The 12,229-nt window shown below is 45.9% G+C and overlaps 2 protein-coding genes across 2 annotated transcripts; both read right to left on the bottom strand.

The window, feature by feature from the left end:
* Positions 1-660: 660 nt before the first annotated feature.
* Positions 661-1,683, bottom strand: LOC121835433. Its single transcript, XM_042289624.1, has one exon. It carries the CDS (start codon positions 1,681-1,683, stop codon positions 661-663), a length of 1,023 nt encoding a protein of 340 aa, XP_042145558.1.
* Positions 1,684-5,131: 3,448 nt separating this feature from the next.
* On the bottom strand, positions 5,132-7,665 carry LOC120840295 (THAP domain-containing protein 2-like). Its single transcript, XM_042289623.1, is given in 5 exon segments — positions 5,132-5,196; positions 5,263-5,328; positions 7,264-7,383; positions 7,459-7,560; positions 7,563-7,665. Coding segments are annotated over 5 exon segments (456 nt in total).
* Between the last annotated feature and the right edge of the window lie 4,564 nt (positions 7,666-12,229).

Below are 12,229 nucleotides of genomic sequence, written 5' to 3'. Positions count from 1 at the left end.
GTCATCGCGCATCGTCACCAAGATCACATCCGGCCTGATGCTGACCAAGACGAAGAGACACCATTTCGAAAAAATTGGGTTGTGTGTATGTTTATACAGCTTAGAACTTGGTCTGCATCAACGGGCAACGAGGCTCCCAGCTGTAGATGAGAAATTTAGCCAGCGCAGAGCAAACGCTAGCCTGGGGTCTTTAACATGCATCACGCAGTAGTGATACACGACCGTACGCTGGTACGATGCTCATTGAGATTAAAATGGAGACAGCATTTCCTGTGCAAGGAGGCAGAGTTGATGTTTGGGTAGTTGAGAGAAAGGTCTATTGAAACAGCAGACCAGTGGTTTTTAAGCACAAAACGAGCGTGTTGGTAACGGTAATTAGACATGAGGAAGATACATAGAAAGGGGGGACGGACAACGAAGGCTACTATCTCGTCAAGGATGAAGAAAGAATAAAACAATTAAAACAGGGACAACACAACCACATCTTTCATGTGGTTGTGTTGTCCCTGTTTTAATTGTTTTATTCTTTCTTCATCCATGACTTAAACCAACACGCTCTTCTCCCAAGCATATCTCGTCAAGGAGTGAACTTGGACGGCACTGAAGTGCGCATTGAGAGGGCGTCATCACTAGCGGCTTTTTTTTCTTAGCGGCTGGTTTTTAGTTCTTAATTAGAGGACCACGAAGGTTGCTCAGGTAGCAGAAAACTTGAAAGGTTTGCTCAGCTAGGTCCATCATTGTGATGGGGAACGGTCTGTTGAGAATGTGAAACTGTTTAATTATGCCAATCGCACGCTCAACAATGACACGAGCACTTGCTACATGTCGGGTGTGCGAGAGCTCATTCTCAGCCATTTGCGGCTCTCCAGGTTTCCGGAAGCAAGGAATGTGCACTCGCACACCCGGTGGCAGGTCACTGAGTTTAAAACCTTTGTCAACCATGATGGCATCACCTGGTTGAAGCTGTTCTAAGAGCCCACTTTTCTCAACTATCACGCGGTCAGACAAAGACCCTCCCCACAGATCTGAAACAAAAGAGATGCAACCGTCGGGTGCACAGCCAACAACTGCCTTGAACGTATTGTAGTGTTTATAAGATGAAAAGGTCTGCCGCTGGGCCGCTAGTGATGACGCCCTCTCAATGCGCACTTCAGTGCCGTCCAAGATCACGCGCGTGTCAGGGAACTTCAAAAAAGCGGCAGGCAAGTGGCCTTGCAGCTCTTCACACGTCGGGAAACGCGTCAAGGCCTTCAACTGGCGGTGCAAAAAATTTATCCAAGCTGCAAACACCCTACTGAAATGGCCCTCGGAAATGCCGAAATTCCGAGCAATTTCCTTTCCCGACATTCCGGTCCGAAGCCGAACCAGCACCATAAAAAATTCCTCTTTCGGCTCGAACTCTCGCGACCGACCCTTTTTCTCGCCCGGTGACCTCCTGTTAATGCCCCAATACTCCATCCTGGAAGCATAATACGCTAAGTAGTCGTAAATCCCCTCAAAAATCTCAAAATCTGACATGCCCGTATAAAACGCACAGTCTTTCTTGCTTTTACAGATCATGTTTAGTGTGAGCTGCCTGGACAGCAGGTCGTTCACTTCTCTATTGAGGCGGGCATTCTCTGCCTGCAGCCTCAAAACCTCTTGCTGCAGCCTTGCAATCTTGAGGTCTTGAGACTGCAGCATCTTGCAAAGCTCAGGTGTCATGGTTTCTCGTTTGCTGGGTCCTGTAAAAAACGGAGGATAATTAGGAGAATTTAAAGCAGCTTCAGTGACTGGGTTTTCTGCACCTCCATTTGATGGAGAGCCTATAAGAATCATGTTCTCATATCAACTCAGTACCCTATAAACCCTAGCACCACAAGCGAGAACTGCAGTACCTTGTGGGGAGGCGGGGGCAACCGAGGAGAGTGGCTCCTCCACGCAGTCGCCCATTGCAGATTCTGGTGGGGACAAACATTCATTGTGGATTAAAGGGACCATGAAATGATTTTAAAATCTAATTTCATCCACCGCACGTCGTAAAAGGTGTGAAAAGAAACACAAAAACACAAAACTAGGGAGCCAAAAAAAATTATTTGCTATAGAACTTTTAAAAGAAAACTGGACTCTTTTGCGACTTCTTTCCTTGGAAAGCTCTGCCTTTTCACTACGATGCATCCGCAGAAATGGAGCACGTCAGCCGAATCCACGTCACCTATTGGGTAAGAGCCTACCTCACCAGCACCGCGATCGTAAACAATAAATAGCCGGCGAATGTTTCCTAAAAGTTTTGTTAAATAATATTCAGACCCACATTTTGTAGCATAATTAGAGATGTGTGGCGAAAATTGCCAAATTTGATAATGCTGAGAGCCAAGCGCCATCTATCGTGTGGTAAACGAAGCAACTACTGCGCGTGCGCAGTAGGGCAGGGCTGGCAGGGCCGACTTCAGAACGGTTATTTCCTTTGGTTTCCTTCCTCTCAAAACTCTGACTGACTGAACGTTTATTTTTCTACGTGTTCATCTCGCGCGTGCCGACTTCAAGCAGCAAGAAAAAAATGTACTTAAAACAGACCACGACGAACAAGAACGCTGGATCCACAAACACCCGAGAAGAGCGACAACAGCCGCGAATCGCGCTCCGACGAAGCTCTCAAAATATAGGCCTAGCAGGCACTCCGACTCGGCGCAGCGTTGCTTCGTCGCAAGACCGTCTGTCTGCCTGCGACCGGCTGGCGTGCTGAATGGAATATGCCCGCGCTACCCTTGTGGGGTACCCTTGTGGACCCTTTCCGTATAATAGTTTGATCGCTGACCTCAATTTTACGTTAAGAGGTGAGGTCAATCTCTTACCCTTGTTTTCCGAGGCAGTGTTGACGAACACTCGTCGAAAAGGGACCCTCGTCGATTCTCTCTTCTTGTTTTGTGTGATGTAGAGCTGAAATAAACGCTGTATGGATTACCTTCGTAACACGGTATGTACACTTTGTTATTGGTATGCCATTTTTATCCTGACAGACTGCACGTCACTGTCGAGCTGTAACAGTTCGTGAGAGGTATACGTGCAATACCGGTCCAACCTTTCTTTGCCGAGTGTCGCGTCAGTATCGAGTTGCAATCGTAAAAGATCGGTCCCGAAGCGCTTACCAACAGCGCGAATACAGCACTTCCATCAAACGCGCGCGTCCGCTCCGAGTGTTAACAGGTATTTACGTGGCTCTTGCTGACACTCGTAGTTCATATGTATCTTTTTTAACGTCGGCTCGCTCCTGCATCTCCGAGACCGCGAAAGACGCCGCGGCAATTTGTTTCCATCTACGTCGCTTTGAAACGACTGACACTGGCCGCCTTTTGCCAACAATGACAGTTGGGTTGACTTCTGGAGTCTTCACCGGAAGACTCGCTGCACTTCCCAACAGGCATACCGGTGTATGGGACTAGTCCCATGCTGTCGCTGTAGCGCAACCTATCTCGTTGAATTTCGCTCAGCTGCGATGCGGCGATGAGAGGCGCCGATTCAGAAAATACATCGGTGACATCGGCGCAGTAAAACCTACCGGCGCACCCCAACTCGTCGCCGCTAATGCTCCCATCTCCTACTGCCGAGAGAAGTTCCGGTTCCGGAAATAGCGTACGTCACGGCTTGTTTGGCGGTCAAGAAAAAGTCGATATTTCATTAATTTTTTGTGTAGAAGTTAATAAACCGAGACGAAAACGGATGCCTGTTCGGCATTCAGTGAACATTGACGGTTTAATGTAAAAGTTATCTGGAAAAAGTAAAAAAGTCATTTCATGGTCCCTTTAAGAACAGCGACTTTGTAAACCAGCTGAGCACACGATGACTGTAACAAGCACTAGGCATGATAAGCTCGCCTATGCCAAAGCCGTCTTGCTCATATCAACTCAGTACCCTATAAACCCTAGCACCACAAGCAAGAACTGCAGTACCTTGTGGGGAGGCGGGGGCAACCGAGGAGAGTGGCTCCTCCACGCAGTCGTCCATTGCAGATTCTGGTGGGGACAAACATTCATTGTGGATTAAGAACAGCGACTTTGTAAACCAGCTGAGCACACAATGACTGTAACAAGCACAAGGCATGATATGCTCGCCTATGCAAAAGCCGTCTGCCTCATTTCAACTCTGTGCTCGATAAACCCTAGCACCACAAGCAAGAACTGCAGTACCTTGTAGGGAGGCGGGGGCAACCAAGGAGAGTGGCTCCTCGAAGCAGTCGCCCAGTGCAGATTCTGGTGGAGACAAACATTCATTGTAGATTAAGAACAGTGACTTTGTAAACCAGCTGAGCACACGATGACTGTAACAAGCACTAGGCATGATAAGCTCGCCTATGCCAAAGCCGTATTGCTCATATCAACTCAGTACCCTATAAACCCTAGCACCACAAGCGAGAACTGCAGTACCTTGTGGGGAGGCGGGGCAACCGAGGAGAGTGGCTCCTCCACGCAGTCGCCCATTGCAGATTCTGGTGGGGACAAACATTCATTGTGGATTAAGAACAGCGACTTTGTAAACCAGCTGAGCACACGATGACTGTAACAAGCACTAGGCATGATAAGCTCGCCTATGCCAAAGCCGTCTCGCTCATTTCAATTCAGTACCCAATAAACCGTAGCAGCACAAGCGAGAACTGCAGTACCTTGTGGAGAGGCAGTGGCAACTGAGGAGAGTGGCTCCTCGACGCAGTCACCCAGTGCGGATTATGGTGGGGACAAACATTCATTGTAGATTGAGGACAGCGACTTTGTAAATCCGTTGAGCTCACGGCGATTGTAACAAGCACAAGGCATATGATCGCCTATGCCAAAGCCGCCTGCCTCATTTCAACTCAGTACTCTGTAAAGCCTAGCACCACGGGCAAGAACTGCAGTGCCTTGTGGAGAGGCAGGGGCAACTGAGGTGAGTAGCTCCTCGACGCAGTCGCCCAGTGCGGATTCTGATGGGAACAAACATTCATTGTGGGTTGAGAACCGCAAATTTGTAAACCAATTGAGCACATGGCGACTGTAACAAGCACAAGGCATATTATGTTGATCTAGGGAAACATATTTATGCTTTAAATAAACACAAATATACTGACAGCCAGTAATTGTGACAAATATTTACTGAAACCCAACACTCCAAAAAATATTCAATAAATCAAACTGATGCTTATACCTTCTCCATCCCCGCAGCTGCTTGCAGTATCCTTGGATTCTGGAAAGCAATAAATGTGATTAACGAGCATAACAGTTTCAGCCTCTGCATTATTTCACGTCGTACCTGCATCAATCTCAGACACACTGGGGCACGAGCTTCTTTGGCTTGGCTCACCACTAATCGCAGCCTCTGAAGATGATACAGATAATCAAGTAAATATATTAAATGAGTTAAAGTTTCGAAATTGCATAAAGTCTCTATAAACACCACTACTTATGAACATACACACATGAAGGTGCGGATTTCGAACAAGAAATTTATTAAAATTTACCTAGCTACTGATGCACACCACTTTTTACATTGTATGATGCAATGGGGCATATTCACACGCGACTAGCAAGCGTTGCACTTTTTGTTTGTGATCATCATCATGGCGTCCGTGGTAGCAGATGGGCAGATGGCAGTGTCCACACAGCTGCATGGGCCACCCTCAACGAAATGGCCACACTACGCAGGGAATCTTTGACCGTTTCAGGTGACATCACGCATGAAAACAGTGTCGCACTCGAAAATGAAGACCGAGAACAGCAGGCATTGCTGGTTCCTGGTTTTTGCAATTTCCTAGAGTTCGAACATACGAATTCAAAAAGGCTCGGTCGCCCTCCGTAAGGAGGCAACGGGAATTACTCGCGGTCGCAACAATGGAGAAAACCTTGACAAAGATTTCGACAAGCAGAGTTTCGGGTAAGTGTCAGCACGGATGACCTACTTGCAGAAACAAAGTTTTATTTTGACAAACAAGATGATAGAGAGACTGGAATGGACGTTCCTTACCGCAGGAGCAGCAGAAAATTGGTATTGAAAGACACCACTGCTCGTGGGCCCGCATTTCTTTACCTGGCAGAAATCTTGAAGTCTGTTGTTGCCCTTAGCTGTCACTGCAAAAAATCTAACACATTGCACATTCTCTCCTTTGGTTCTTTTTTGATTGATTTGGCATTGTGCAAGCACTATATCAAATTTGATGAGTACAGTTCCGATTGGGCAAGCGAGTGCAAGATTGGGCAAGCGAGTAGAATTACTCGCTTGACGCAAGCGAGTAGTTCACGCTGCCCACTCAGGGAGAGCGACTGAACCTTTGCGCGGTTATGTGTGTTACGATTCTCTGGATCGGAGTCCGCAATGCCTGTTGTCCTCGGTTTCCTTTTTCAAGTGCATCCTAGGTCCTCATACCACAGCCGACTGCCACAAGTGACACCGTTTTTGTGAACGGTGTCACCTCAACAAAAAAAAAGTTTGCCGAGTAACATATAGCTCTTGCGGCTGTGCAGGCGCTGCCATTTGCTATCACAGGCACACAATTGGCGAAATACTCAGAGTGCACCGTCTGGTAGCCATGTGTGGATACGTCCTATACATAGCTTGCAACTGTCAACATTTCTGTGTACTGCCGGCTATTTCTACATACTGATTCCTTCATACTTTGCCTGTTCTGGTTCCGCCCCTGCCTCCACATCACAATACTAGAAGTGTTTGTTCTAGTGCTTGCTATTAAACATGCTGTCTCTGAAATGAGAATGACTTACAAATGGCCAGTGTACTGTTTTTGATAACTTGCCGAAACGAAAAAACAACCCTCACGACAGTATTTCTTCGCAGTAAAATCGACCCCAACTTCGAAATGAAAACCACACCAATAATGTAAATAGTTCTTTTTTTAATTTTTTGGAGGGGGAGAGCTTTAGAAGTTCAAATCTCTCGTGACAACTTTACAAATTTAACTTGACATGCTTTTGTTTTTCTTCCTTTTTGATGATTAGAGCATCGTTGGCTCATTCACGCCGGCGATGTAAGTAGTCACGCGATGCGACTCGATCGTATCGCAAAAAAATTAGATTAGATGGCGTGCGCGATGAGCGAGTCCAACGCCTTCGTTGGCGAGTCGCTTCTCGAAAACTCTCGCTCCGAACGCCGTTGACTGGCTGAGCCGCTCTGGTGCGACTAGATCGCGTCGCAAAAAGTCGGGTCAGCAAGCGACTGCTCAAATCGCGTCGCTTTTTGCTCGCGATGAAAGTTATCGCGCGACTAGATCGCATCGCCGGTGTGACGAGGAAAGGTTCTCACCTTGGGTTGATGATCTGGAGGACCAGCGTTGAAACCGACCGAGGGCTGAAGGCCGTGGACGCGAGTAGCTAAACAGTGTAGGGACATAGTCTGGGTGTGCCTTCTCTAACGCCGGCTTCCCTGCAATCGAAGAGATGTGATCATCGCCGCACTTCGCAAAGCTCTATCGCTTGCAAAAATGACAAGTCAACTTACCTGTAATAAAATGGGCGCTACATAGTCTGGACAGCTGACTCGGCTTCCAGTTCTTCGAGGGGTCGGACTTGTCAACTCTCCTGACTGCACGAATCCAGGCTGCCGCTTAACGGGATAAAGCTTACCACACGGAAAGCGAAAAAAGCTAGTTCCACAACCCGGGCGATAATAGTTTCGACAGCCTAAGGCTACACAGTTCACCGGCATGATTGCGGTGCACGTCGTTATCTAGAACGGGCGTCGTCAGTACGATCACTCGTGTTCACCTTGTTCGCAACATCAAAACTTGAGTCTCGATGGTCTCCAAGGCGCGCAAAGGCGAGAAAAGCAAGATGGCGGATTGTTTAGAACTAGATACTATCGAACCCAGGCGCATCAAGTACTCCGCGCATGCGCACCGCGTATTTCAACAAAAGGTCCACTGAGCCAACCAGGGGTTAGACGTCAGTAGAGCAAACGGGTTTTATCAGTTGCCACCAGTCCAACACCAACAGGGGTGAAGCTTGCAATTTAAGGTAGAGCACTCCACCTGTAATGGAGAGGTCCCGGGTTCGATACCCGGACCAGGCGGATTTTTTCGGTCGCTCACCAGTCACCTAGCTGTGTTTGGAGATTTATGTTTGTCCTTTGTCCCTCTTGTTCGCCTTCTCCGGGGATTTTTTTCATCAGGATCTCTTCTCCCCCCCCCCCCCTCCTCTCAACTACACACGACACACGGAAACACGGACGCTCCCAAGGACGGGAGAAGGTCGAAGGTCGCCCTTTTCAACACGCCGGTCAAATGACGTACACGCAAATACCTTTTTTTTTCTCTCTCTCTCTTTCTTTTCAGTTTTCTCGAGGGTCTTTTTTTTTAGTTCGCATTTGTTTTGTATTAGCAGGGTGTTGCCATGGATGGCGATCCGGGCGCGGTTCGCGCTTCGTTCTTTATCTAAAATGTTATCTGAAACAGCGACGACGATCGTATGAAGGCGTCTAGACAGTGCCCCTGAATGTGCTATTTCAGTGGAACGTGCCGTGCACCAAGTGTGTCGTTGCTGATTTTGAGTTCGACATTGGACAACCAATAAAGGTTGGTTACGGAGAGACGCAGAGACGAAGCTCGACTTGTTCTCAGTAGCTCAGTTTTAGCGAATGAAGTGACCATTTATTCTGACTGCGAAACTCCGGTGTTGAAAGCGCGTCTGCTACAAACTCTTAAGTTTAATTTAAGAAAAAAAGTGTTTGTATTTGGAGGTATCGCGTTTGGATAAATGCTCATTTTTTGCGCGAAGGCACATTACGTGAATGGGACTTGTGAAATGTCAACAAATCATTTTTGACGAGATAGTTGGGCTAAGTAGAGTCAATACAATCGTTAACTCGCATTCGCACAACGCGTGAAGCTCTACCATGTAATGTCTGAACGTTCGTGGCACATTAAACAAATTAGCCAGTTTCGTCCGAGTTTTGTCAACACTTTCAGCCGTGCTGGGCTAAGTCTCGCCGATCCCCAAGACGAGTGAAATGTCATCCGTCCTCCTGGCAAACATTCCATTTGCCTTCGGGGACTAAATCATACAGATGCACCCTGTCTGAGGGGGAATAATGGCTGCTTTTGCTCGCGCATGCCTATCAGACAGTCCCAGTCGAGCTCAGTTAGTCTCCAGCTTTTGCGCATGGTACCTAGCTTGAACCAGAAGGTCCTTCCGGGGAGCAACGGGGAGTTCAGAGGACCAAATACTGCCGTTAGTCCCTTGAGGCCAAATACATGAGTTGGTGTATAGTTCAATGTGAAATACTATACTTTAAAAGAAATGGATTCCTCTGAAACCGCAGTATATCACGCACATTTCACTCCAAAACGCAGGAAATGGACCGAGCGTGCGCAATGCTCCGGCTCTGTGATTCCGTTGTGTCCGATCTCACCAACGTAAGTTACACGTTCTTAAACTTTGTTTTTAATAAATAGCGGAAAGACGCGTCTTTTCTAGGCTTTAAGCTGGGTTCTGGTAGGTATCAAAGAAGGGGTAAGCAGGCTAAACAATGTGCGTGCACCAAATTGCCACGCACTCCGAACATGCGACGTATTTGAAACCACACTGTTTTGGTCAGAACATTCTATATTAATTAAAATATTCATATTAAATTTTATATTTCTGTACATGAGGGGTTTGTTCCGGAAGTACATATACTACGCAGAAAATAAATATCGTCTATAAACGCCTTGGCTCACTATCATTTCTAATGTTACAAGTACTACATTTAAATGCATCACATATATCTATGAGTATTTCCTAAAATTTAATGCTCTTAGTTTATTTCTCAATACTTTTTGGCGGTAATGTTTTTAATTAAAAATATATTAACTGTCGTCGCGGATGATTCCACTGAATATGGTTAGCGAATGCATAAAATTGATCTTGCATATTATCTGAGTGTAAATGTGCGACAGGTTGCTATAATTATTTTGTTATGTTGAATTTGGTGAACGCAAGTGTCAACAATAAAAAAATGGTATTCGCTTGTTTTTATTATTAGGACTCTTATTAGGAAAACTTTACTTAATGTAAAAACAATTTTAATTTTCGAGTGGAATTGCGTAGTTTTTATTGCTCGCAAGGCTTGATTATTTTTCTAGACACTAAAACACAAAAAACTAACAGTTTTGCTTAAAAGCTTAATACCTGGTTTTCCAGCTAAAAGCATAAATGAGCCAAGTATGGAAGTTATATGATAAAATATTGACTCGCCATATTGAAGAATTTGAAGCCCAAATTAGCGCCTGTACTCTCGTCTTCGGTCTTCATTTCACTCCTGTGGCTGGAGCTTCTTAACATTTTATGCAGTATAAACCAACTACCCCAAATCGAAGTTGAGTACAAAGAATATCATCGCATGCGCACAAAACAATTTTGTTTTTCGCAGAACGCAAGTCAGATTGGCATATTAACGAAATGAAAAAGAAATACCAAGCTAATCGAAAGTAAAATTGAAGTAATTGGCCGAAGAATTGATTCTGTTGAGTCGGTAACAACTGATATCCGGAAAGAACTCACTGAGGCACGCGAAGTAATCAAATCTGTGCAAGAAGACAACGCGTCTTTGCAAAGTCGCTTGGATGACTTCGAAGATCGGTCGAGACGCGAAAACCTAATTTTTCACGGGGTAACAGGGGATTCAAGGTCGGAGACGTGGGCACAAACAGGAAGTAAAATTATTGAAATTCTATCTCGTACAGTTGACCCCCAGATAACCTCGGAGAGCATCGATCGCGCCCATAGATTGGGATATTTCTCGGACGACCGATGCAGACCGGTTATCGTGAAATTCGCGTCGTACAAACTAAAAGACAAGGTTTTATCGTTCCGTTCGACGCTGAAAAACGCCGGGACTACAGTGAACGAGGATTTTTGTCTGGCGACACGACAGGCAAGAAAGAAACTTCTTCAATTCGGAACATCTCAAAATGCAACCTTCAAACTCCGGTACAACAAACTTCTTATTGGCCAAACAAGCTACTTTTATGATCCGCTCACTAATAGTGTACGACAAGCAGACCTGCGCAGTGGCGGCGTGTCTGCACCCACTATCGCTGTAAATAACCAAACTCAAAATGCCAGTCATGCAGCACCTACATTGTAGCATGTTGCGAGGGGTGGTGGCCCTATTCAGACATCGTCCACTGCGCAACTCTCGATTCTTTTTACAAATATTAGGAGTGTCATCAATAAACGGGACGACCTTTGTTCAATAATTGACTCATCAAATGCTAGTTTTGTTGTTTTGACAGAAACTTGGCTGACAAGTAAGATTTGTAAGAGTGAAATTTTGCACTGTCAAAAAAAGTTTAATATCTATCGGCAAGATAGAGTTGATAAAAGTGGCGGCGGTGTTATGATTGCTGTGGCTGATAATGTTTCTTCATTTCTTGTAAACGTTGCCACAAATCTGGAGATCCTGTGGATTTGCTTTTGTTTAAATCATCGTAAATATGTTTTGGGCGTTTGCTATCGTGCTCCTTCGAGAAGTTCTACCTTTGTGTCTGACCTTCATGACGTCGTAAATGCTGTCACAATCCGTTTCCCTGACGTCCCAGTCTTACTGTTAGGAGACTTCAATTACCCGAACATTACGTGGTCAAACGACGGCCCCTGTTTAAGTACGTTTTCCACAGAATCCAATGACTTCATAAATCTGTGCGCCGATTTTAACTTCACTCAGGTTGTTGCGCAGCCTACTCGGGTTACTTGTTCTTCGGCCACGGTGCTGGACCTCGTGCTGACGAGGTCACGCGAGCTTATATCGTCTCTCACGTACCTACCTGGTCTCAGTGATCATTCATTGCCCCACTTTGATTTTGTTGTTCCGGTGTGTCGCTCTCCAGTGCAAGTAAAACGGATATCTGACTATGCCCGAGCGGATTTTAGAGCTATTAATCATGAATTGGGTACTTTTTTAAGCGATTATCTGCGTAATTTTTCTGAGCGTTCGGTTGAGGATAATTGGATGTTGTTCAAAGAAAAAGTTGCCTCCCTTACAAATAGATATATACCTGTACGAACTGTACGTAATTACACTCACTCCCCATGGTTCAACCAGACGCTCAGAAGGCTCTCAAATAGGAAAAAAAGAATGTTTCGTGCTGCAAAGTTATCCGTGTTTCCCAATGCAGAGCATCGTTGGGCAGCATATTATTCTGCTGCAGCAGTGTATAAGACGTCTATTGCCGAAGCCAAGCGCAGTTTTTTCGAATGTACCCTACCCACTATGTTGCGCAACAACCCTCAAC

The sequence above is a fragment of the Ixodes scapularis genome, unplaced genomic scaffold, assembly GCF_016920785.2.
Source record: "Ixodes scapularis isolate PalLabHiFi unplaced genomic scaffold, ASM1692078v2 PGA_scaffold13__105_contigs__length_92229423, whole genome shotgun sequence".
NCBI lineage: Eukaryota > Metazoa > Arthropoda > Arachnida > Ixodida > Ixodidae > Ixodes > Ixodes scapularis.
This window is presented reverse-complemented; position numbering and strand designations above follow the sequence as displayed.